The sequence below is a fragment of the Sphaerodactylus townsendi genome, linkage group LG08 (assembly GCF_021028975.2).
Source record: "Sphaerodactylus townsendi isolate TG3544 linkage group LG08, MPM_Stown_v2.3, whole genome shotgun sequence".
Lineage (NCBI taxonomy): Eukaryota > Metazoa > Chordata > Lepidosauria > Squamata > Sphaerodactylidae > Sphaerodactylus > Sphaerodactylus townsendi.
This window is the reverse complement of record NC_059432.1, coordinates 44,093,118-44,117,982: the sequence shown is the minus strand read 5'-3', so window position 1 is coordinate 44,117,982 and position 24,865 is coordinate 44,093,118. Positions and strand designations below refer to the sequence as shown.

At 48.4% G+C, this 24,865-nt stretch overlaps 1 protein-coding gene across 2 annotated transcripts in view; it reads left to right on the top strand.

The window, feature by feature from the left end:
- The window catches only part of DOCK1 (dedicator of cytokinesis 1), a 508,395-nt gene that overhangs the window by 416,921 nt on the left and 66,609 nt on the right, over positions 1–24,865 (top strand). For both annotated transcript variants that reach the window (XM_048505444.1, XM_048505443.1), the window contains exon 40: positions 23,439–23,543. In XM_048505444.1, the coding sequence (XP_048361401.1) occupies positions 23,439–23,543 (105 nt within the window). The remainder of the gene's footprint in view (positions 1–23,438; positions 23,544–24,865) is intronic.

Here is a 24,865-nt window from a genome sequence, read left to right as displayed (position 1 = left end):
GATAAGTATCAGGGAAACGAACTGCTGAAATACTGCCTTGGTTATTATATGCATAGCATATTATTTACAATATATACCAGGGGTAGGGAACCTGCAGCTCTCCAGATGTTCAGGAACTACAATTCCCATCAGCCCCTACCAGCTGGTAGGGACTGATGGGAATTGTAGTTCCTGAACATCTGGAGAGCCGCAGGTTCCCTACCCCTGATATATACAATCTGAAGAGAAACCTTGGCTCAGCTCCTCCAAGAAGAGAAGAAGAGTTTGGATTTTTATCCCACCTTTCTCTCCTGCAGGAGACTCAAAGGAGCTTACAATCTCTTTACCTTTCCCCCCTCACAACAAACACACTGTGAGGTAGGTGGGGCTGAGAGAGCTCCGAGAAGCTGTGACTAGACCACTGTCACCCAGCTGGCAGGTGTGGGAATGCACAGGCTAATCTGAATTCCCCAGATAAGCCTCCACAGCTCAGGCGGCAGAGCTGGGAATCAAACCTGGTTCCTCCAGATTAGATACACAAGCTCTTAATCTCCTATGCCACTTCTGCTCCAAGGGATCATACTTGGACTACCACCCACCTGCTTTACTCCTTTGAAAATGGTCCAGTCAAAATTCCTGAGAGCAGCACTCCAATTTCCCCATTTTGTGTCTAGTGCAACTGTACATTTGGAGATGAGCGTGGTAAAAGCAGAGACTAGGATACTCTTGGCATCCATCTCCCTGTGGCTCAAATTTAACTTTAACCCTCAAGGCCAATAGTCCCTGATTTTTGAAGATACCGGTAGCTTCCAATACTTCTGCTTTAAGGCTGTTAGTAATAAGTTGGGAAGTTTGGGAATCTCCCCTCTCTCTTTACTGGACCTAAGAAACGGGTAGGCAAAAAATGTCTTAAAGCAAAGGGTAATGAGCACAGAGTGACCTAGCAACTATACTATCTTTTCTGTCTGCTGAAGAATCCATATATACAGTTTCTCCTGCTGCATATCTCTCTCATCTGGGGATTTCTAGCTTCAGAAGGGCTTTAACTCTTGCTAGATGTCAAGCCCTTCCCTCAGTGGGTTTGGATGGAAGATTCTCAAAAGTCCCCATTACAGAGAGGTTCTGTCCCTGCAGACTTAGGGAAATTGAAACATGTTTTAGTCCATTTTCCCTTTCACCACAAAGCTCTTTTAAAGCTTCTCTCTGCTGTGTTTAATAGATTTCCTAGTCGATCGGATGTGGTATTGGCCAACAAATTGTGAATAGATGAAAACCCGCAGATCTTTCTACAGATAGCCCAAATGTGTGTGGTAGTGTATAAATTTAATCTACCATACAAAATTATTCTACTTTGGTAGATTAAAGGTAAATTAAAGATTTGGTAGATTAAAGGTGAAATATTTTAGATACTAACAGGTTTTAACTACAAGCTGATAACTATTGTGTTGCCCTTTTGGCGTTATGCAGAATTTTAAACTTGGGCATATCATCACTGTTGTTATGGAAATTTTCTGGTCAATTATTTGATAAATTGATTCGTTTACTGGTTTACAATGCATGTATTTGCTATGTATAATTGCCCATATTTAATATTTTAAGTTGTTGGCAACTACCACCTAGTATACAAAGGAGACTTAGCTATAATTGAGTATGATGCCTAAATAGACAAACCATGTTTGTGATTGGACAGAAACCATGGCTTGCTGTGGGTTTGTAAACCATGACTATGGTTCATTGTGAAGTGTGACTTGCCAAATCAGAAGCCCTTTTCATCTGGTTATGGTTTTGTCATCTGTACCTCACTTACCAAGAAAATGTGCCATACATGATCCCACTGCATGCATTTACCATTTTGTGTAAAGAGAGAGGGACAAGAGAATGATTACCTAGTATATTCAGAGAAAGTCCATCTTGAGTGTTGAAAGGCCTAACAAGTATCATTTTCCCTTTCTTACCATTCCACATAGTTCAAACCAGTGGCGTAACTAGGCAAACTGGAGCCCTGGGCAAAACCTGAGTTTGATGCCCCCCCAGTCGCGTGCCCAATGCAACGCGCACACCCCCCCCTTGTAGAGCTACGCCCAGTGGCGTATCTAGGCAAAGTGCAGTTTGGCGCCCCCCATGGGCAGCCACCCTCCCCCACTGTGACCAAGCAATGATTTTTTACACCAGGTTGTTTCAAAGTCACCATCACATTATAGAACATGCCCCAACTCACAAATCTGAGCACAGCAATAAGCCATGCCACACAGCAGAAATAATTTTTTGAAAACATTTTAAACAAAATGTTTTATTACTGCTATGAAAACATTTTATGGTGTTGTATCCAGTACTCCCAATTGGGGGAAACAGCATCACTTTCAATGTTTCAAAGGAGAATCTGGGCTCCCTAGTTTGAACAAGTGATGCTGGAATCCACCCCCAAACAGTATTATTTTCAATGGTGTTTAAACTAGGGAGCCCAGATTCTCCTTTTAAATCCATCTTAAAGGGAGAATCTGGGGTTCCCAGTTTAAACAACATTGGAAGTGATGCTATTTTGGGGTTGATTCTCCCCCACCCTGAAACAGCATCACTTGCAATGTTTAAACTGGGGACCTCAGATTCTCCCTTTAAATCCATGTCAAAGGCGGGGGGATTTAAAAGGAAAATCTGGGGAAATTTGGGAGGTGCCTGGTGGCAGGGGTGCAATTGTTAAGCTAGCAGCACCAAACTTTCAGGGTATCTTTAGGATACTTCTCTAATGATACCACCCAGGTTTGGTGAAGTTTGGTTCAGGGGGTCCAAAGTTATGGACCCTCAAAGGTGTAGCCCCCATCTTCTGTTAGCTCCCATTGGAAACAATGGATGATGGGGCACCCCCTTTGAAGTCCATAGCTTTGGACCCCCTGGACCAAACTTCACAAAACCTGGGTGGTATCAGTAAAAGATTCTCCTGATGATTCCTCCCAGGTTTGGTGAAGTTTGGTTCAGAGGATCCAAAGTTATCGACCCTCAAATGTGTAGCCTCGTCTCCTCTTAGCTCCCATTGGAAACAATGGGGGATGGGGCACCCCCTTTGGGAGTCCATAACTTTGGACTCCCTGAACCAAACCTCACCAAACGTGGGTGATAGCATCAGGAGAGTCTCCCAAAACATCTCTGAAATTTTGGTGCTGCTAGCCTAAAAACAGCGCCCTCTGCAGGCCAAAAATGGAAAAACACTGAAAATACAAAAAATCCCACAAACAAACCTGCGCCCCCCAGAGGGCTGCGCCCAGGGCAACTGCCCACTTTGCCCAATGGGAGGAACGCCTCTGGTTCAAACTGCGGGTGTTGGTGTTTGGAGAACAGTGTGCCTTACTCCAAGGTTATCAGTCCACTTACCTGGTTTAAGATCACCCTTATTATTTACTTCCAGATGTAACTGGTATTTTAGTTGAATAGATTTTTGTTCTGGAGCAGGGTGGAAGAGTGAGTTTATTTCCAGAATTTTCAGACCAATACATAACCTGATTGATTTATTGATGGTCCTCTGATATGGCTAGCTATGGACATAAATTAGTAAGTGTTACCAGTTGTGCTTTCTTTGTCTTCACTGATGCTTATCCTGTACTTTTGTTTAATGAACTTTGCACATGTACTGAGGACTTCTATAGTAACTTTTCAGCAAGTATTCTTTCTAGCAAGTTATGTTCTTTGTTGTTTTATTGTGTCTTTGAAATGTACCTTATGCATTTGTGTTCACTTTTAATTTTCTGTTTTACAATTTTAATTTTCTGTTTTACAACTATTCTTTTAAATAAAGAATATAAAATTTTTGTTTTGAGTTTTGAATACTGGTTCAGGGCCCAGGGTGCGGTATTCCTACCACCCAAAGACCAGGTCAGTTCTTTGACAGAGTAGTGTTAATTTTTTCTAGCTTCCATATTCTTTTTTTTTTTTTTTAATAGTTTTTATTGAGTTTTAAAACAGTTTACATTGTGGATTCAGTCACTTCAATACATGAGTATCCGACATTGTCCATTTTTATCTATAATATCTCACTTTTAACCTTCTCTATTGGTCTTATCTTGACCAATATATTTATCAAACATTATAACCAATAAACAATTAACCGAAATATTTCCCCTTCTTCAGGGTTCGTTTATACCATCATTGACGTTTCTTTTATCAATTCAAAGCTATACCCTTCCTCCCCCTGAATTGACTCCGTCTGGAATCATTAACGTTCCAGGTCAAGTTTAGTGGGAGTTATCCCAGTCATTAATACTCTTTTCTTCCTATTATTTGTTTTATTTTTCCATCTTTCTCTCCTGTATACTCCTTGCTCTGACTTTCATAGCTTTTCTGAGAATTGTGGCTCTCTCTCTTCTATTAATTTCTCCTGCTTTTCCTATTCTCAATTCTATATCTTAAATCTAATATATCTTTAACTATATACATAATAACATCTTATCACTAAACATCATCTACATCTTTAGCACTAATCTCAGTTTACTTCTTATCTCTTGTTATACTTTATCTCCTTTCATAATTCTTGGTTTTACTCTTATTCGCGTTGTTCTTGACTTTGAACTCTTTAAACAATATATATATAACGCAGTCTTCTCTTATTTATTCTGTTTGTTTGTTGTTGTCTGTCTTCGTCGTTTTCTTTGTTTTCCTTTAAACATAAAAGAGTCAAATTTATCAGATGAGATCATTCAGGTCTCTATGAATAAGTCTCTAAGTTGTTTTTCCACTTTCATTTTAACTTCTTCTCTAAATAATCAACATATAATTTCCATGTTTTCTTAAATTTTTCTAAATTGTCTTTTAACATACAAGTTAATTTATCAGCCTCCATTACTTGATAAAGTCTTCTGCTCCAGTCTTCCACATTGGGGGGCCGTGGTTCTTTCCAGTACTTTGCAATTTCCATTCTTGCCGTGGTGGTTAGGTACATAAACAGGTTGTTATTTCGCTCTATTATTTTATTGTTATTGAATAGACCCAGGAGAAAAATTTCTGCTTTTTTTTGTAATTTAGTTTTCAAAATTTCTTCAATGTGATTAATTATCTCTTCCCAATATTTCTTTATTATTTCGCATTCCCACCACATATGTAAAAACGTTCCCGTTTTCTTTTTACATCTCCAACATTTATCATTATTCATGCTTTTCATTTTATGTAATTTTACTGGTGTATAATACCAGCGATGGTATATCTTTTGGCAGTTTTCTCGTAGGTCCATCGCTAACGTAAACTTTGCGTTATTCCACCACATTTTTTCCCATTCATCTGTTGTTATAATTCTTCCTATATCCCGGGCCCAAATTATCATGTTGTCGCTTATGTTCTCTTGTTCCGTTTTATAGTTTAACAGCATATTGTATATTTTTTGGATTACTTTCCTATTGTCCTCTAATATCGCTTTTTCAAACTCGTTCTTTTTTATTTGGAAGCCTCTTTCTAAATCTTTCTTATATGTTTCTTTTATTTGTATATAGTGGAACCACTGACTTCCATATTCTTGAACGCATCCCTTCAAAAATCTAGGTCTCTGATGTATACCAAAACTGGAAATAAAGATTTATCTATTCATAAAAAGTGAACATAGATATTGAACTTGTGCATAGTGCACTCTTCTAATTTACAACACAGGAGTGCCGAAATCGTAATGAATGGAAAAGGTTACAGCTGTGGCACTTGTTATGCCTCCTAGCCTCCTATCACCATAGAAGTCAGAATGCTGAGATGGGAGAACGGAATCATAAAATCATAGAGTTGGTAGGGGACATACAGGCTATCTAGTCAACCACCTGCTCACTGCAGAATCAGCCTAAAGCATCCCTGACAAGTGTTCATCAAGCGCTGCTTGAAGACTGCCAGTGAGGTCTAAGTGAGAGCCTTTGAGCAATCATTTTCAACCTCACTTCCAGCCTGAGCATTTCCAAGTTCCTCAACCTTTGCTTGCAGGGTTCCAAAATAGAAAGCAAAAGGAGACAATTAGCCTTAAATCATGCTTTTCTTATACATTTAGAAGTTCAAACCAGATCTTGGTCCTAAGCTATAGTTAACATAAACCCTAGATTTAATGTGATGTCTGCATTGAGCTAAAGTTAATCTGCAACATTACTTTGAGTTTTCTTCAAACAACTAACATTTTCTTTGCTTGAGGCATGAACTTGGGCCCAGGTCCCTGTATGCATGAGCTACAACTTCCTAGGGCATCCTCTCTAACTGCAGTTGTTGTAGCAATCAGTAAAATTGTTTTCAACAAGCTGAAACTACATGGAAATACAATAACACAGTTTACTTTCCTAATGAAGGTATATCACACAGTAAAATTTTACATGCTGAAACCAGTTTCTAGAGGAGAGCCCTGTAAGTTGTTGGTCATTGATTAGTAGTTCATGTTGTTTAAACTTGTGTTAGGCTTCATTGTGTATTTTACTTAGTAAATGTTACCAGATTTATTTTCAGATAGTGTGTGGGCAAATCCACCAGCATGGCCCGATGCCACTCCCACGGGGAAATTTGTCCCCCCCCCCCTTTGGATGGGGCCATGAAACTGCATTATAGAATCAGAGCTCCCATAAATAAATAAAATACGCTTTTGATTCCCTAGATCATTGTATGAAGAACAGAGTTTTCCAAGAATTCAGAAGTTCTTAAAAGAGAAACAATTTGGTTGTGATTTTATTACCAGAGAGAGAGAGATAATAATCACTGGTGCCTTCGCTTCCTTACTAATAAAATGGTACAATAAAACAAACACTGATACACTGTTTTAACTCATCAGGAATACTTGCTGAAGTACCAGAGATGAATCTGTCAGTTCATTGCATCTGCGAGTCAGCCATTAGGATACAGCATTATTAGTGGGAAATCAGAATTGTAAATCATTATCACATCCACTTTTTCTGTCATAAGAACAGAAGAGTACCATGCTGTTTCAAACTAATAGTTTGCAGCATCCTATTTCACACAATGGACAACCAGTTGCCTCCTCAAGAAGTACAAGCTGGACGTGAAGGCCGAATCCTTTCCTTGTTGCTCTCCTGAACTGATATTCACAGGGTCACTTCCTTTGAACACAGAGATTCCATCTAATCATTGTTGTTAAAAGCTATTGATTAACTCAATCCTCCATAAATTTATTCAGTCCCCTTTTAATGATAACTGAACTAGTAGCCATCATGGAGCATTAAATGCCGCAGGTTAATTACTTTTTGAGTGAAGAAGCATAGCGGCTACAGCTCAGTGGTAGAGGATATGTTTGGATTGCAGGTTCCAGGCTTAATCCTTGGTATCACCAGTTAAAAGGGTCAGGTAAAAATGTGAAATGAAAGATCTCTGCTTGGAAACTGAAGAACAGCTGCCAGTCTGAGTAGACATTACTGACTTTGATAGAACAATGGTCTGGCTCATTATAAGGCAGCTTCATGCATCTAACTGTTTCCTTTTGTCTGTTCTGTATTTTTGACCCATCAACATCAGTGGGTCCGCCTGAGTTTTGTTATTATGAAAAAGTGAGAAAAAGTTCTTTCTCTATATCATGCATAATTGCATATGCCTCTATCATGTTCCCCTTTACTTGCTTTTTTTTCTAAACTAAAGAGTCCTGAGATCCTTAGAATTTCTGTATACACTGAACTTAAATTTACCAAGCGGTTGACCTGTCATTTAGTTTGAAGAAATTATCTTTAGCTTTTCCCAATGTGTTTTGTTTTGTAATCTCAGGCTTGACCACTTAAATACTCATTTTCCATTCCAGATCATTTATGAACTAGTGAAATGCAGAGGTTCCCTATGAACCCCCACTTCTTCCCTTCCTTATGAAAACTGCCCATTTAAGTAGTTTCTAATTCAGGAGACAACTCATCCTCTTATTCCATGACTGATAACTTTACTGAGGAACTTTCGTTGGAAGACTTATAGTCTAATCCTATGGGGGAGGAGACATGTGCCAGTGCCCCCCTCTGCTTGTGTTAGGGGCACCTCAGCCAGTAGAAAGGGCAAAGATGCCCGCACCCGGGTGCCCCAGAACTCTGTTGTCATGAAACTTGGAAGAGGCCACCACGTGGAAGTTCGCTGGCATCCAAGCAGATGCTGGTGCAGGGAGGGGGTGGGCTGTGACAGAGCCATCTGACTGCTACATCCTCTGTGCTGGGCTGTTAGATAGAAGCTTGTTTATGTGAGTGTGTGCATGAGATGTCTTTAATAACTATTCTTTTATAATAGATTTTTCCAGTTTGCCTGGAGTAGACATCAGGCCAACTCTATGGTAATTTCAGGAATCTCCTCTGGATCCTTTGATGATTTGCAACTTTCCAAACCAACTTTTGTGACAAGTTGCCTTTTTTAACATAGTACAGCTCATATTCAAATTCTCTAATAAAAGGCTGTTGTGCATTTTCCTTTAAGAACCCTTTGGTATATACTGTCCAGGCCCTGACGTTTTAATTGCTGCAGATGGTGAGACTTTACTTCGCTCAATAATCACACAACAACGACAGGCTGGAAAGGAATGGGCCGCAGCCCAGTTTATTAATATTCAATAACATAATCAACATGAACTATGTACGAAAGAGCTGGGCGGCAAACGGGTCGCACATCACATCCCAATCTCCATTGGGAAACTGACGGGAAGGGAAGCCCCAGAGATAACACTCCGGCTTCACCCTTCCCGCCCCTGCTGAGGAGACGGGCACCGGCTAAGCCCATGGCCGCCTATCGGCCTGCCCTCCTCTCCTTGCTTGCTGGGGTGTCGGGCACCGGCTAAGCCCTCAGCCGCCTATTGGCCCGACCCAACCCCACTCCCTGGGGTGTCGGGCAGCGGCCCGGCCTGCCGGCCTGCCCGCCCCACCCCCCGGCCCTTCCACAGGGCACAAGCCTGGGAGACCCAGCCGGAAGGCTCGTTTTCTCCCCAGATTAATGCGACACCCGTGTGCCAAACCTGGCCACGAGCTGCCCCCCTTGCAGCTCCCTGCCCAAGCTCCTCAAGCCTGAGCCTGTCTGGACCGGACCCAGCAGAGGAGGGTGTACCGGACCGATTGAAGCCACAAGTCCATGCCCCAGCGGGACAGGCGGACGCCATCCGGCTCAAAAAGTTCTTTGTTGTCCCGGGTGATCTCAGCATGGTCCACCACCACTCCCCCGAGGGAGAGCACCACCTTGGCGGCCGCCTTGTTGACTTTTCTGCAAGCCCTGTCCACGGCAGTGGGGTCCACAGCTCCCCTCCAGTGGACCCGCTGCAGCAGCTCGGACCAGACCAAGGTCATGCCGGGCCGATGCCTGGTGAGGCTCCACAGCGTGGTGGCCACCGCCCAACGGAGTTCCAGACCCGACCTGGCCGGGAGATCCTCCTCCCCCAGGTGGATAACTAGGAGATCCGGTGTGGCCAACTGGAAAATGTACTCGATGAGCTTGGGCTCCAGTTCATGCCAAAGCATGCGCCCTTGCCCCAGCCAGGTAATCCTTACGTGAGCCCCGAGTCCGAGATGCTGGCCCCAGTCGGATGAGCAGGCGTAGTCCCCGGCTCTGTTGACAAGGCTGTGCCCCATGACCCACACCTGTCGAAAAACAGTCTGCGGCGTCCCTGGAGGCACTGTGAAGAGAATCAACAAGTCAGATGGGGGCAAATGTAAGCCCGAAAGGCCCCCGACCGCCACCTCCCCAAGGTGCGGATGTCCTCCTGGGCCCTGCCTTCCTGCGCCGCGGTTGTGGCAGCCCCTATTCGGAAGGAGTGCAAGCCGAATTTGGCGGCTGGCAGCCCGGCCCGGGCCAAGCATGCCCGAAACACCGCCAGCATCTGGAACCTGGTGAGGGGGGAACCGTCCTCGTGTACCAGGAGCATGCCGCCCATCCGAGGCCTGTGCCGAAGCCAAGAGATGGGGGAGGTGAGGGGGCAGGTGACGTCGCCCAGCAGGACCAGCATGGTGACCCAGGCACCGTGGCCTTCCTGGTCGTTTTTGGAATGGGCAAGCCACGCATAGACCATGTCCCCTGACAGGACGAGGTGCTCCCTTTGCAGCGCGGTCCTGGACGGCCGGTCCCTAGTGGGGGCAACTAGTTCCCCGGGCCTGAAAGCCCCAAGATGCTCCAGGTGAAAGGCGGCTGCGAAAAGTAAACGCTCATAGCGTGAAGCGCACACCTGCGACAGCTCCCCGGTGACCGCCCTTAACACCTCCTTGGTGACTGGGCGCCGGAGGTCCCTCTGTCTGGGGCCCACCCGCCGCCAGCCCGCCGCCAGCCGGCGAACTACAAACGCCTTGGTCACATCTGGGAAGCCCGAAACCCTGCAGAAAAAGGCAATGCCCGCCAGTTGCACCCCCATGGAGCGTGGGTGCATCCCCCGTCCATGGAGTTGTACCAAATACTCCAGTAGGAGGCTTGTGTCCACCCCGCCACAGACAGGGCACCCCTTGGATGCTGCGTAGCTCCGGAAGTCGCGCACGGCTCTGTCGTACTGCCTGCGCGTGGCCGGTGCCAACGAGTTCAGAACACCTGTGATGACGGTTCGCTGCCAAGGTTCCACAGGGACGCCGGCACTGTTGCCGGGAACAGCTCCGCCCCGGGGGCCAGGCGCCAGAATCGATCCACCTGCTGGCGAGATAAAGCATCAGCGATCTCATTTTGCAAACCTGGGACGAAAGCAGCTTTAAAAGAAATGTTATAGGTGAGGCAGATGAGAACAAGATTGCGAACCAAACGCATGACCCGTGCAGATTTGCTCGACTGCCTGTTCACCACACGCACCACCGCCTGGTTATCGCACCAGAAAAGCACCCTTTTATTGAGCCAGAGATCGTGCCAAATGTGCACCACCACCAAGATGGGGAACAGTTCTAGAAAAGTGAGGTCCCTGGTGATGCCCTGTGTGTGCCAAGCTAGAGGCCAGAGGCCCTGTGCCCACTGACCCTGGAAATACACACCAAAACAGTGAGCCCCGGAGGCATCAGAGTGCACCTGCAACTCCAGGCCAGGCTCCAGAGGTGTCTGCCACAAGGAGATGCCGTTGAAGCCTCGGATGAAGGCCAGCCAGACCTGCAGATCGTCTTTTAGGCCCCAGGAGACCCTGATGTGGTGGTCAGGGGACTTGCAGCCAGACAACGACCTCACCAGCCGGGAGCAGAAAGCCCTGCTTGGTGCCACCACCCTGCAGGCGAAATTGAGGTGGCCCAGTAAGGACTGCACCAGGCGCACCCTGCATTTGCGCAGGGGGAGAACGGACTGAAGCAGGTTGGTTAAGGCCAGGAGTTTGTCACGAGGGAGTGATGACGTGCCTAGGACCGTATCCAGGTGGATGCCCAGGTAGCTGAGGGCAGGGGTGGGGCCCTCTGTCTTGTAGGGGGCCAGGGGGACCCCCAGTTCGGCAGCCATTGTCTGGAAAGCCTGCAGGGCGACCTCGCACTCCCTGGTGCCCTGCTTGCCAATGAACAGGAAATCATCTAGGTAATGGGTCACCAGCCCAGAGGGCACCCGCTGCCTGAAGGCCCATTCGAGGAAGGTGCTAAAAGCCTTGAAAGCGGCACAGGCAAAGGAGCAGCCCATGGGCATGGCCTTGTCCATGTACCACATGCCCTGGTAGTGGATGCCCAGAAGCTCGAAATCCAGCGGGGAAATGGGCAGGAGCTGGAAGGCCAACTGGATGTCACATTTTGCCAAGGAGGCACCTGTGCCGGCCTGCCTAATGAGACTGATGGCCTCGTCCAGGGTGGCGTACCAGACTGTGCAAAGCTCAGGGTCGATGTAATCGTTTACTGAGTCGCTCCGGGGGTAGGAGAGGTGCTGAATTAAACAAAACTCCCCCGGGGCCTTCTTGGGCACTACGCCGATGGGGGAGACCCGGAGGTTGGGGAGAGGCGGGTGGCTGTAGGGGCCAGCGATGCGACCGGCCCTGATTTCTCTATCAAGCTTATCGGCCACCACGCCAGGGTGATCGCGAACAGATTTTAAGTTGTTTGCCTGGTAGGCCTTCCTGAGGCCGCGATAAGGAATCCTGAAACCTGTCGAAAAACCATTACCCAGCATGCGCGCCGCGCGCCTGTCGGGATAATGCTGCAGCCAGTCCAGCAGCACCCCCACCCGGACGGGTGTGGGGGCCAAAGACTGCAGCTGGGCGAGGAGTTCAGTGCTTCTGGGCGGCGGTAGCGCTGCCCTGGCCACCGGCTTCTTTTTGGGAGGGCCCGGCGCCAGGGGACCGGGCTTGCCGAAAGGGGGAGCGGCCGGCTGGCTTAGGGCAGGCCACCCTGCTGTGATTTCCAGAACAGTTGGAGCAAACGTGCTCATACCTGCACTTGGGCCGCTGGCAAGCGCCTCTATTGAATTCCCAACAGAGCCCCTTGGCCCCCGCCCGCCCTGGGTAAGCCCTGGTGGACTTGTCCGGAAAGGAGGGTTCTGCGGCCCCTTTCATGGCAGGCTGGACCACGACCATCCATGTTTGGTCGTGGATGAGATCCCAGCGGAAACGGCTCTTATGGGAAGCGTTCTTGCGTATCGCCTCGTCGTAGGCTATGGCCGCGGGTTCGCCGGCCAGCGCCCGGGCCCGCAGCACATGGGCCATATGGGCCGCCAAGTGCCAAGCCCGCAGGGCGTAGGCGGCTCCAATGAGGGCTAGGTATTCGGTGAAACCCTGCAGCCAGTTGTTGAAATTCCGCTCGGCCGCCACTGGGTCCCTCCGTTTTTTGTCAGCCTTCCCGCCAGACAAGCCATGTTCCCCCTCCCGCTGAGGAAACCTGAAAATATCCACGTAGTACCCGTCGAGCGCCCGCTCCCGGAACTTCCTGGGGAGATGGGACCCGGGAGGGTTGCCGCTGTCGCCAGGGGCCGGGCCAGGAGATGGCGCCTCTATCCCCCCAAGCGTCTCCACTTTGTGAGCCAAGGGGGGAGAGCGGGCACCTTCTCCCCCTGGAACCAAAACTCCCGCTAACCTGCAAGTCATCGTCCTCAGTAGACTCACCCGACGATGAAGAGCTGGGAGACCGTCTGGAGGAGTGGGAACGCCTCGACGACCGCTTCTTCCTCCGGCCCTCTCGCTCGGAGGGACCGACGGACGCGCCCACCGATGTGGACACGCTGACCGGTGGGGAGAGCTGGAGGTCCTCTGCCGTTCCACTTGCGGTGTCTGCCCGCACCGCGCCAGCCGGCGCCGGCGCGGGGGGCTCAGATTCCCCTGCGCCGCAGGGGGTTCCAGATTCCCCGGCCACTCCGCCAAGGGCCTGGGAAAGGTGCAGCAGCGTGTCCGCCAGGTTCCGGACCAGGGTGGAATCGGGGCCTGGCTCGCTGGCAGGCCCAGGCCGGGGGACCGATCCTGCGCCGCTGGAAGTCGCAGGGAGAGCCTCCCCAGCCGGGGAGGACTGCTCCCCCAGTCCCACCGGCCTGCCCCTCCCGGTCGGGGACAGGTCCATGTCCGTGGCGGTGGCCGCCCGTGCGGCCGCTCCGATACTACCCACCACGGGGCCCTCGTCCGAAGTCCCTGGGCCGGTCTGAGCCCGGACCCTGTTGAGGAGGGCTCGGGCTCTGCCCGAAGGTGCCGCCCCCCCCCCCGCGGGGAGCTCCTTGCTCTTGGCCCGCTTTGGCCCCATTCCAAACTGCGAGACCGGCCAACGACCAGAGGAAAGCAAAGAGAATAGAGAGGAAATGAAGGAAGGTGAGTAGAAATGGAAGCAAGAGAGAAGGAGAGTGAGAAAAGGCCGCAACCAATCTCCTTCCAGGCCTTACACGAGACACCAACCAGCACTACCACGCCTTGCTGGGTCTCGCCGCCGGGAAGGGCACGGACTGGGAGAGGCGTCCTTATATATCCTGGCTCCTCCCTTCTTTACGGCTGGGAGCCAATTATTGCACCCGGTTCTGCAGCATGCCGCCAGGCCATGCATGCCCCTTTATTTTGCTACGTTGCTCACCCCGGCAGCAGTGGCTGCCCCCGGTTATTCGGGTGCATCTAATTTTGTACATTATCCTTAAAACATCATCTCTTCTTGTTTCTGTTTTTTTCACAATGAATGCTAATACAAAGAATTAAGTTAATGTCTCTGAAATATTCCTGTCCTTCATTAGCAATCATTTCATTCCTTTGTCATCCATGGGCTACACTTACTATAATGTTTTCCTTAATATTTTTCATAGTGTGATTCTTATATATATATATTCCATTATATCATTAACTGTAATACATAAGAATACAAGACAATTGCCAACATGAATTTACAACACTGAAAAATTATAGGACATAGTTTAAAATATCTGAACCATCTACAAGCAGCAGAAGCAATAATAAAAGCAGCAATAAAACTTTTAAAAAATGGCAGAGATAAAGTATCGGTCATAAAAATTGCATCTCTGTTATTGCAAGCACATGAAGCTTGGCTTCAGTAATAATTCTTAAAATTGTTTTTTGTAATGCTTTCTATAAAATTGTAACTTTTGCCATAAAAGTCTTCTGTCACTCTTTTAGTCATTGATAATAGTCTAGTGGTACTTCAGGTATTTTCCAGGTGCAGACTGCACTGCTTGTCAAAGTATCTTGTGACATTCCAATAATGTCAGCTATCATTCTGTTGCAGTTCAGATGGTCTGTTAATTAGGAATTATTTGAGGATAGCTTGCCACTCAAAAGAGTTTCTGTCTAGGCATGACTCCCCAGTCAAAGCTGGAATAGGTTTCTATTGTGGGACAGCAAGTGGGTACATGTATGCATTCAATAAACCTATAAAAATCACTGAAACCCGAGCCAGGGCATAAAAACATAATCAAACATTTAGCACCTAATATGATCCTTGCAAAACAGTCCTCAGTCTAAAAGAAGACTTAGTTAAGGCGCTTTCCGCACGGGCCATATATGGCGCCCTGGGGACGGCAAAAACGCCGTCCCCAGGGAGCCGTTCGCACAGGCGGTGCTGCTGAAACGCAGCAGCGCCGACCTGGCTCCCCTCCACCTCCCCCAGAGCAGCGTCAGGCCGCCTCCAAAAACCTCCCTCCTGGAAAACAGCGTGTTCCCACCGGCGCGATGCGAACGGCACCGCCGGGAACACGCTGTTTTCCCTGTCCCCCCCCCCACTCACCTCGTCATCCTGTGTCGCTCTACTGGTGTAAGGAATTCCATAGAAGCAGAAATAAAAGGCTTTTTGGGTGTAAAAGACCGTTTATTCAGACATCCTAGAAAGCTCACGTACACGCAGTGGCAGGAATAAGATCTCCCGCCAGAAGCACAGGTTATAACTCTGTCCATCCCATCCCCCCTCCCGGATTCCCATGGGAACGGAGGTCTCATCTCCCTCGCAGAGATAAGGTCTCCGCCGGAGATGCTGGCCCATGGCCCGGGCTGTGGAATGTACTAGTCAAGGCCAGGTGGCTGACCCGCTCAGCAACACCATTGAATCCTTTACCCTCTGCCTCCCTTAAAAAAAACCTCTCCCCCAGGTTTGTGCGGAAAGGCGCGGTGGAAAGCAGACATGCGGGCGGGGGCGTCAATATTTTCGGAATAAACCCATTGATTATACCCAGAGGAATACCCCACCCAAGAGACTAAATATTGTAGCGTTTGCGATTAAAGCGAGAGTCCAGGATGGCGTCAATTTCGTAATGCTTGTGGCCATCAATAATAGTCAGTGGGGTCTCTCCGGGCTGGTCGTGCCAGGCATCGGAAACGGAGCCTCCTTGAGTAAACTGGAATGGAAGACGGTATGTTTATTACTAAGAGAGTTAGGCAAATCCAATCGGGCAGTGACATCATTAATCACTTTAGTAATCTGAAAAGGTCCTATGAATCTTTTGCCTAGTTTTGAAAATTTATGCACGTCTCTGAGATTTTTGGTAGACAAATACACCCAGGTAGCCCACACGCAGAGGGAAATCCGAGCGGTGCTTATCCGCTTGCAGCTTTTGAGAGTCTTTAGCCTGTTGTAAGGCAGTTTGGACCATTTTCCACCCTCGGCCAGAGATGAAATCCACTGCTGAAACTCGGAGGATCCAATGCATCCGTAGGTAGTTGCGGCAACGGCGGGAAGAAGCGACGGACACAATTTAGAAGGGGGTTTTTTTCGTACTGCTATGAACCGCATTATTATAGGCGATTCTGCAAAGCGGAATTAGCTTCGCACCAATTGTCTTGGTGGTAGTTGGTGTAACAACGTAAATACTGCTCTAGGGTTCTGTTAGTTCTCTCTGACTCACCGTCACTTTGAACGTGGTAGTCGGCAACCGCGGTGGCCCCTAACAACCCTAGAAAAGCTTTCCAGAACTTTGAAATGAATTGGGGGCGGGTCGGAGACCACCTTAATGGGGGCGGAGTGTAGACGGTAAACATGCTTCTGAATGAACAGACGCGCTAACTTAGGAGCGGAGGGGATGGAAGCACATGGGATGAAATGGGCTTGTTTAGAAAATAAGTCCACCACCACCCACAAGACCGTGTTGCCATGACTTTCTGGTAAATCTGTAATAAAATCCATGGAGATGACTTCCCAGAGGAGGCCACCGGGAGAGGTTTCAACAGACCATGGGGTTTTCCCTGCTGGAACGTTCTTGGCTTCTGCACAAACAGAGCAACCTTTAATATCGCCTCAATGTCCTTGCGCATCGCCAGCGCCACCAGAACTGACGGCGGGACCCAAATGCAGAGTTTTTAGAAAGCCAAAATGTCCAGCCGAAGCGGGCATCATGACAGGCCTCGAGAACCTGCTTCCGGAGGAGGCACATACCAACAATCCCCGCTGCCAAACGCCATACTCCGAACGCAACTGACAGACACCTTCCTCCGCCGGAGGCTCGCGCAGCCCCGCCTCCTCGAGTTCCCGTAGGAAAGGAGAGACCAGGCTGGGAATAGGCGGAGAAGGAGGAGCGGATGTCTGAGATCGGGTGACAGCCAGCCCCAATTGGGAGGGGGAGAACAGTGCGGCGGAATGTCCCGTAAGGCAGCTCCACCCCCCTCGGTAGGCGGCGAAAGCGCATCCAGCCAGCTTATTGGTTTTTCCGGGGAAAAAATGGACCGTGAAAGAGAAACGAGAAAAGAAATCGCCCAACGGTTGCTTAGCGGACATCTTGAGGGTGGAGAGGGCCCAAGTTCTTGTGATCGACCAAACTTGAAAGGGGTGTTTAGCCCCCTCCAGCTAGTGGCGCCAAGTGGAAAGTGCTACTTTGATGGCCGCAGTTTCTTTATCCCCTACAGTCCAGTTAAGTTCAGCACCGGAGAATTTCTTTGATAAATAAGCACACAGAACCAGCCTATCATCTTTATTTCTCTGCAACAGGGCTGCCCCAAGCGCTTTGTCCGAGGCATCCACGTGAACCACAAACGGGAGATCTGGGTCAGGGTGCTTCAGGATAGGTTCGGTAGTAAAGGCAGATTTTAAAAGCTGAAAGGCTGTCTGACATTCTTCAGACCAGGAAAGGGGGGGCCCGGGCTTGGCAGCCAGTGGATCTTTACCCTTAGTGCGTAAGAGGTCTGTGAGTGGGAGAGTCAGTTCAGCGAATTGGGGTATAAAGTCACGATAGAAATTAGCAAAACCTAGGAAAGATTGGAGTTCTTTTCGGCTGGTAGGGGCAGGCCATTGGAGGACTGCATCAATTTTAGCAGGATCCATTTTAGGCCCTCGGGTGAGATCTGGTAACCCAAATAGTCAATAGAGGTTTGGTGGAAACAGCATTTGGAAAGATTGGCAAAGAGGGAGTTGTTGAGCAAACGTTTCAATACTTCCCGAACCAATGCTTCATGCTCCTCCATGGTTTGTGAATAAATTAAAACGTCATCTAAGTACACCACTACTCCCTTGTACAATAAATCATGGAGAACTTCGTTGATAAGGGCCATAAAAGCTCCGGGGGCCCCACTTAACCCGAATGGCATTATTAAGTATTCAAACTGTCCAAACTTTGTGTTAAATGCAGTCAAGTGTTCATAGCCTTCAGCAATTCTGACCCTGTAGTAAGCTTCTCTCAAGTCCAACTTAGTAAAGATGCGTCCCTTGCCCAATGCGCCTAAAAGATCCTTGATTAATGGCAAAGGGTATTTATTGGACAGGGAGACTGCATTGAGTCCTCGGTAATCTGTGCAGAGCCGTAAAGACCCATCTTTCTTTTTTACAAACAATACAGGAGCAGCATGCGTGTGTTTGGTAGCTCACCGTGATGAACCCGCGAGGCGAGGTTCTTGTCTAAGACGGCACGAAGTTCCTTCTCCTCATTGGGACTCATGCGCGTAGATTCTCCCTTTGGGCAGTTGCGCCCCTGGCTGTATCACGATTTTGCAGTCAGTGTCTCTATGGGGTGGCAACTGATCGCATTCTTGCTCCTGAAATACTCTGGCTAAATCTTGGTAAGCCGGTGGAATCCCGGTAGAATCGGGAGCAATCGCTGATGAAGCCGGGGGGGGGTGTGTGTCAGGAGAAGCCGAGTTTTCCCCCCAATTCATGTGTTCACCGCAGGGAGGGTCAGTGAATTCTAAGATCCTTTCTTTCCAAATGAATTTTGGTTCATGCAACAACAACCATGGCATGCCCAGAACTATGGAGTGTTTGGCCACTGGCGCCAGAATAAAACTGATTTTCTCCCAATGGTCGGCGCAGCGGAGGAGAACCGGTTGCGTTTTGAACTGGGCCGGTCCTTCGCTCCCGAGAGGACTGCCGTCCATTTGGGTGAATGGTATGGGCTTAGCCAGAGGGATTTGGTCTAGACCTAGCTCCTCCGCCACCTGGGGCCGCATTAAGCAATGGGAGCAGCCCGAATCCACAAGGGCTGAGGCTATAATACGAGTATGCTTAGCGGGGTTGGCCAGAAACGCTTGGATAGTAATGGGAGCGCTGCCTTCACTCACCGCGTCTGGAGTCGAACCCATGTCCATGGGGGCTGAAGAAAGGCAAACAGCTGCTTCCCCCTCCTCTGGGTCGCCTTCAATAACTGCCTTAGACGAGCCTGTTGGGGGCGGCCCGGATTTGCGTGGTGGCTTGGCAGATGGGGTGCGCGCGGCCGGAGCGGTTGGCTTCTGCTTTTTCGGGCAATTAGCGGCCAGATGACCTGGTCCTCCGCAGTAAAGACACAATCCCAGTCGGCGACGGCGCCTTCGGAGGTGGTCTCGGTAGAGGCGGCTGGGCTTGGCTTGGTGGTCGCAGTGGTGGTCGAGGGCGGGTTTTGGGCGTGGGCGGCCTCCGGCACGAGCATACTCAAACGAGACGCCACCTGGGGATCCCAATGTGATCCAATCAGCAATAGTGCGGGGGATCGAATTAAAAACGCCGCTTCACGCAGTTTGTCAGCCAACAGCATCCGAGAAGTATTCACATTTCACGGCGCTCAGGCCACTCAGGAGGGAGTCGGGCAGCCGCCGCACGAAATTCACGGGCAAATTCTGCAAACGAGCGGTTGCCTTGCTGAATAGATTTGATGGTGCGGATAGCTTCATTTTCAGCACCCGGATCTTGGAAAGGCGAGCCCTTAAGGCTTGGAGGAACGCGAGGCACCGTGCGAGTATCTTCATCTTGCAGGTTCAAAAGAGTCACAAACCAGTCGGCTGCTGCCCCATCCAGGACTGAGCCCGATGTCCCACGTATTTTTTCGGCTCAGTCCGGTATAAATCGTCATAGTCCTCCATGTGGGCATCGAGTTGCAAGATGAAGTAGGGAAGTTTGGAAGCGGTCCCATCCCGAAACGGGCAGGTATTGAGGTCTATAATATCCCTCCACGGCCCTTGGCATTGCGCAGGTTGCGCAGGTTGAGGCAGCGGTTGCGCAGGGGGGGCCGGAATCGGTGGAGGTGGAGGTACCAACGCTGGTGCTGCTGGCGTTCTGGTGGGATCTGGTCCTTGGAAGGTGGCAGGACCCAGCAGCGTCGCCCTGGCGCCCGGCTGTACCAGTGACAGCGTAGACTCCAACTCTGGGTTGTCCTGTTCTGCTGCTTCTTCAGTTCTCTCTCCAAGGCTGCCAGCTCTCTCTCCTTGCGTGTCAGCGCATCCTGGTGCGCATGCAAAGCTGCTTTCTCTCGTTCCAATTTGGCCAATTCGTCTCGTTGGAACAGCTGCAGTTAGTTCACTTTTGGCGTGCGTAAGGCCTGAACGCTTTCGCGTTGACGCTGTAAGTCCAGTTTGGAGTGTTCCAGGACTTTATCATGGACTGATAGGTTCTGCACATATTGCCGTTGCAGCGCGTCTTTGGCCCGGTCCAATTCGAGTTGGATTTCTTTGCGCTGCTGTTCCCGGTCTCTTTGCAGGTTTTCACGCTCTTGCTGCAGCTGTTCTCGTTCCTCTTCCCATAGCTGGCGTTCACGGGCCCATGCTTCTTGGGCCTCTCGCAGTCGGCCCACTTCCTCATCCCAGCTCTCTTTCGATGGGAGAGGGAATAGATCCGGCTGGGAGTGCAGGCTTTCCCGGACTCCTCTTCATCTGAACGCAGGACGTCGTGCCCACCGGTGGCACCACGGGGCATCTCAGGTGCAGCAGCTGGTCCGGGATCTGGGAGTCCGATCGGAAGATCTGCACGGATACCCCTCCCAATCCCTGGTTTATGCCCAGTTTCACCGGGTGGTCTTCGGATGGGCCCCAGTGCTATGCCACGGTGGATCTTTGGGAGCATCACCAAAATACGAGTCCAGGATTGTTCAATGCACTCCTGTGTTGCCGCATGAAGGTGGTCAGGCACGTCTCTTCCGTGACAGGTTGCATCTGAGGTTTGTAATCCATCGAAAACGGGTAGATACCCGATCCACAGGCCGATCCATAGACAAGCTAAACGACTCATGTAAGTCCCCATGAGTGCGTCTTCTCGTCCCTCGTTCCAACGGAGTAAGGGAAGACTCGTGCTGATACGAGGACGGGAAAGAGTCACCAGCGAGACCCGCTCCCCCGCCGGTTCCTCTAAATCCAGAAGGGAGAGCTCGGAGCCCTCTTTGGGGGCTACCGAACCTTCCACAGGAACGATTCAACCTCTCCATGCCGAGACACCAGAGGTCCACTGCACTAAGACAATAGATGAACGATAGATTCCTGCCACAATGTAAGGAATTCCATAGAAGCAGAAATAAAAGGCTTTTTGGGTGTAAAGACCGTTTATTCAGACATCCTAGAAAGCTCACGTACACGCAGTGGCAGGAATAAGATCTCCCGCCAGAAGCACAGGTTATAACTCTGTCCATCCCATCCCCCCTCCCGGATTCCCATGGGAATGGAGGTCTCATCTCCCTCGCAGAGATAAGGTCTCCGCTGGAGAAGCTGGCCCATCGCCCGGGCTGTGGAATGTAGTCAAGGCCAGGCGGCTGACCCGCTCATCAACACCATTGAATCCTTTACAACTGGACTGCTGAGCCCCTCCCTCGCTGTCCTCGACCTCTGGAGGTCGGAGGGCAGCGTGGGCGGGTCTTAGGAGTCCAGCAGGGTGATGCAGGACAACGAGGTGAGTGGGGGGGACGGGGAAGAGGCGGCTCTGCAAGGAGCCGCCTCTCCTGCGCCGGCCTCTGCGGGGGCCGCTCGCACGGTCCCGTGCGAACGGCTCTCACCCCTCCACCGGCAGAATTCCTGCCGGTGCAGGGGCCTAAGAGTCTGGGTAAAATGAAATGGTGCCTAAAAGAGATACAGTAGGTTCCAGGCAAGGGCACTTTACTGGCAAGATGATAGTACTGGGGAAAGTCCTTGGTTGCCACCATCTCACCCCTGAAGACAAAAGCGTATAAAGATCAGGACCTGTGATGTTCTCTGTGTTTCTCTCTCTACTTTTGGAGTGCCTATTGAATATGCATCCATTCTGCTTCATAGGATAAGTTCCCTTACACTCACTGTTGTGGATAGGGTACAGTAATCTATGGGACTTTTCCTTCATTGTTTAGCAGCCAACCATTTCTCTTTAGTCTAAAGAAAGGCCTTCCTGAAGTTATTTGGAGGGATTAGAGGGGTAGGGCAGGTGCTGTATAGAATTTGTCGGTCCCTGACTGTAATTTGCTGGTCTTTGACTGTAATAAATTAAATTGAAATAGCTTCTATCAGGAGCATTTTCTCTTATGTCACTGGTTGTTAGAGCACTTCATCAGATTTTGTCTTTGCTGTCTTCTGTTTTTTTGGGCGGGGTGTTATTGATTGATTTTTCTTCCACCTCTTTAACTTCAGTTCTGTTGAATTATTTTTCTCTGCTATATTTCCTTTTTTACAGGGGGGGAAATTCTAAACTTTTTTCACTTGTTGCTTGTCCTCCTCAACTATTAATCTGCTTTATTTTTACCCGCCCCCCCGGGGGAGAAATGAAAAGATTGTGGTTTTTTAAGCAACTGTACTGTCCAGTACCTCATATGGTATCTCTGAAGATCTGCAGATACTACAGGATATGCTCTATAAAAATACTTCCATGAAAGTATGTCACATAGCAGAATAAGATCCAAAAACCTTGGGATGGTTCTACAACATCTTAGCTAAATAAAAAGGAAAGTATGTTTTGATATATGTTAATATACAGAGATAGAAACATAAAAGCTGATTTTTTTGCGGTCCACAAGATCAACCATAATGTTTTTGTGAAAAAAATTTGCTTCTTTAAAGGACATCTGAATTCCTCAAATCCTTCTATCCATACTATTTTGGTTTGGAAATTTTTGAATAGGGTTAGTCTTTTTTATTTTTCTGTACAATTCCAATTTAACAACCTGATCCAGAGCGGCTGGTGGGCGGGGATAGTGCCACTTGGCGCTGCCCCACTCTCCCCAAAGGGCTTTCCCACAGCACAGGAATACCAAAAAGTAAAAGCCCTTTTAGGTTACACTAGTTGCTGGACAATCCCGATCCCTCCTTCTGTATGATACTGGCAGACTTTCTCTGGAAATTATTAAATGCCAGTAGATTTCCTTTTACCCAACATTTTACGTTGTTTTGTGTATCTATGTTTTCAATCAGTTTTTAGTATTACTGTATTTATTTTCTTGCTCTTTATGCCAATAAAGGCTTGCTTGAAAAAAAACCCTGCCCCCAATAATCCCCATGGAAGCTGGGTATACAGTGGAAGCCAACTAAGGTTGACTTCACCCCCAGACCCATCCTTGGAAAACCCCCCCCCCCAGCTCACTGAAGCAGCTTTCTGCAGAGGCAGGTCTAGGCAAGGACAGTGACTTCTGGGCCAGGAGCTGTGGGGCATTCACCCACCAGGGTAAATCAGCCCCCTCCCGGTGCATTTCCCCCTTGTGCCAGTGGCGTGAGCATCCATACCCGTGCAGGGCTGCCCCAGCTCCAGATGTGGGTCCGCCCCCCCCCACCAGATTGGGCTTTAAGTTCTACATGAAGAATAAAAATGTATGGCCCTTTGATTGCAATTGCCTGGAATTGTTGTTGACAAGTGAAATGTGGTGTTTTGGGGAAGTGTATACATTGTGTCAAATTTCGGATAGTTCATATGTTAACATCCTGAAAAAACAAAAATAAATGTATCAAACACTTTGAAATGGGTGATTGCAATTACTAATAAATAAGCTGATTGTTTTAATAGGAAAATAAAAGGAAATTTTAAAACTACCTTTTTCCCACACAGAAAAAGCAAGCACAGTTTTATGAAAATATTGTGAAAGTAATCAGACCCAAACCAGATTATTTTGCTGTTGGATACTATGCACAAGGATTTCCTACATTTCTTCGGGTAAGTGTTATTTTTCATCATTTGATGGGTAATTGATAGATGGCTACATTTGAATACATCATGCTTTCATTCTGAAAAGGAATGTAATATATTGATGAGAGCCAATGCATTTTAAAATATTAATCCAGAATCTTGGAATAGATATATGTACTTTAAATCCATTCTTGGCTCTATTATTTTATTTAGAAGAAACTTTCCAATCAATTTGTTTACATTATATTCAATTTGTATTCATGAATCATAGTTTTTTAAAAAAAATTGAAAAGAATGATATGGAACAAGTAAATCCAAAGTATAGCTTTTGCATGCCTGGTCATAATTAAATGTAGGCCATTGTAGTGGGCTATCGCCCTGGAGAGTGATGAGTTTTCAGGGGATGAACAAAACCCAGTAAGCCCAGACTAGGTTGGAAAACAAAGGCTGGACCTGGAGCAACCAGGTCTTCTGCAGACTTTACAGGGTGAACAACAGGCAGGTCAAGACTTGGAGCCAGAAGTGCCTGCAGAAGCAGGCTATGCATCCAGCCCTGCTCCAGCTACAGAGACTCAAGCACCTATTTCACCTGAGCTGACATTTCAGCAAAGGCAAAGAGGAGGGAGCTGTTGCACATTAAACAGAGTGCATGCCTACTAGCTCAGAGAAGGCACCTTCTGCAGGAGGGGGAAGCCGAGTCTTCTCAGGATGAAGCCAAACATACTGGAAGACCCTATCTCAAGTAGGTTCACAGAGTATACCGGCCTGGACGCAAGAAAGCATGTGACTGCTGCAACGTTTCCTCTACTTGTGAATTTTGTGCATTCTGACTCTTGGGCTGGACTTCTGACTCTGAAATCTGACTCTTGGACTGGACTCAGCTCCCTGTTGTAACCTGATACTTCTGCCTGGCAGCTCAAGCCAGGACAGCCATAGTGAAAGAGGTTTATGAAGTCGGAAGCCGTGGGATCCTATGAAAGTTCAGCATAGACACAATATATCATAGAATTGACGTTAAGTGCCACTGAATAGTTTTTGCTGGGGTCTGCCACTGGTACTATATGGTTATGTGAGGTGTTCAAGAATCAGAATGACACATAGAGCTATTCCTGATTTTTCTGTGTTCTCTGCAGAGTCTACCAGGTTTGCTTGGGCTGCTAAATGTAAGAAGAAATCCAATAGTTCATCGTTGTTTCTTTAGTGCAGTTCCAAACTAGAAGGTGTGGGGGAATGGGAAGGTGTCCTGGGATGATAGAGGAACTGGCAACTACCAGGGGTGGCACAATCCTTGACTGGAGACAAAAATGATGGACAGTGAGAGGAATGGAAGCTTCAGTGAGAGACTTTTG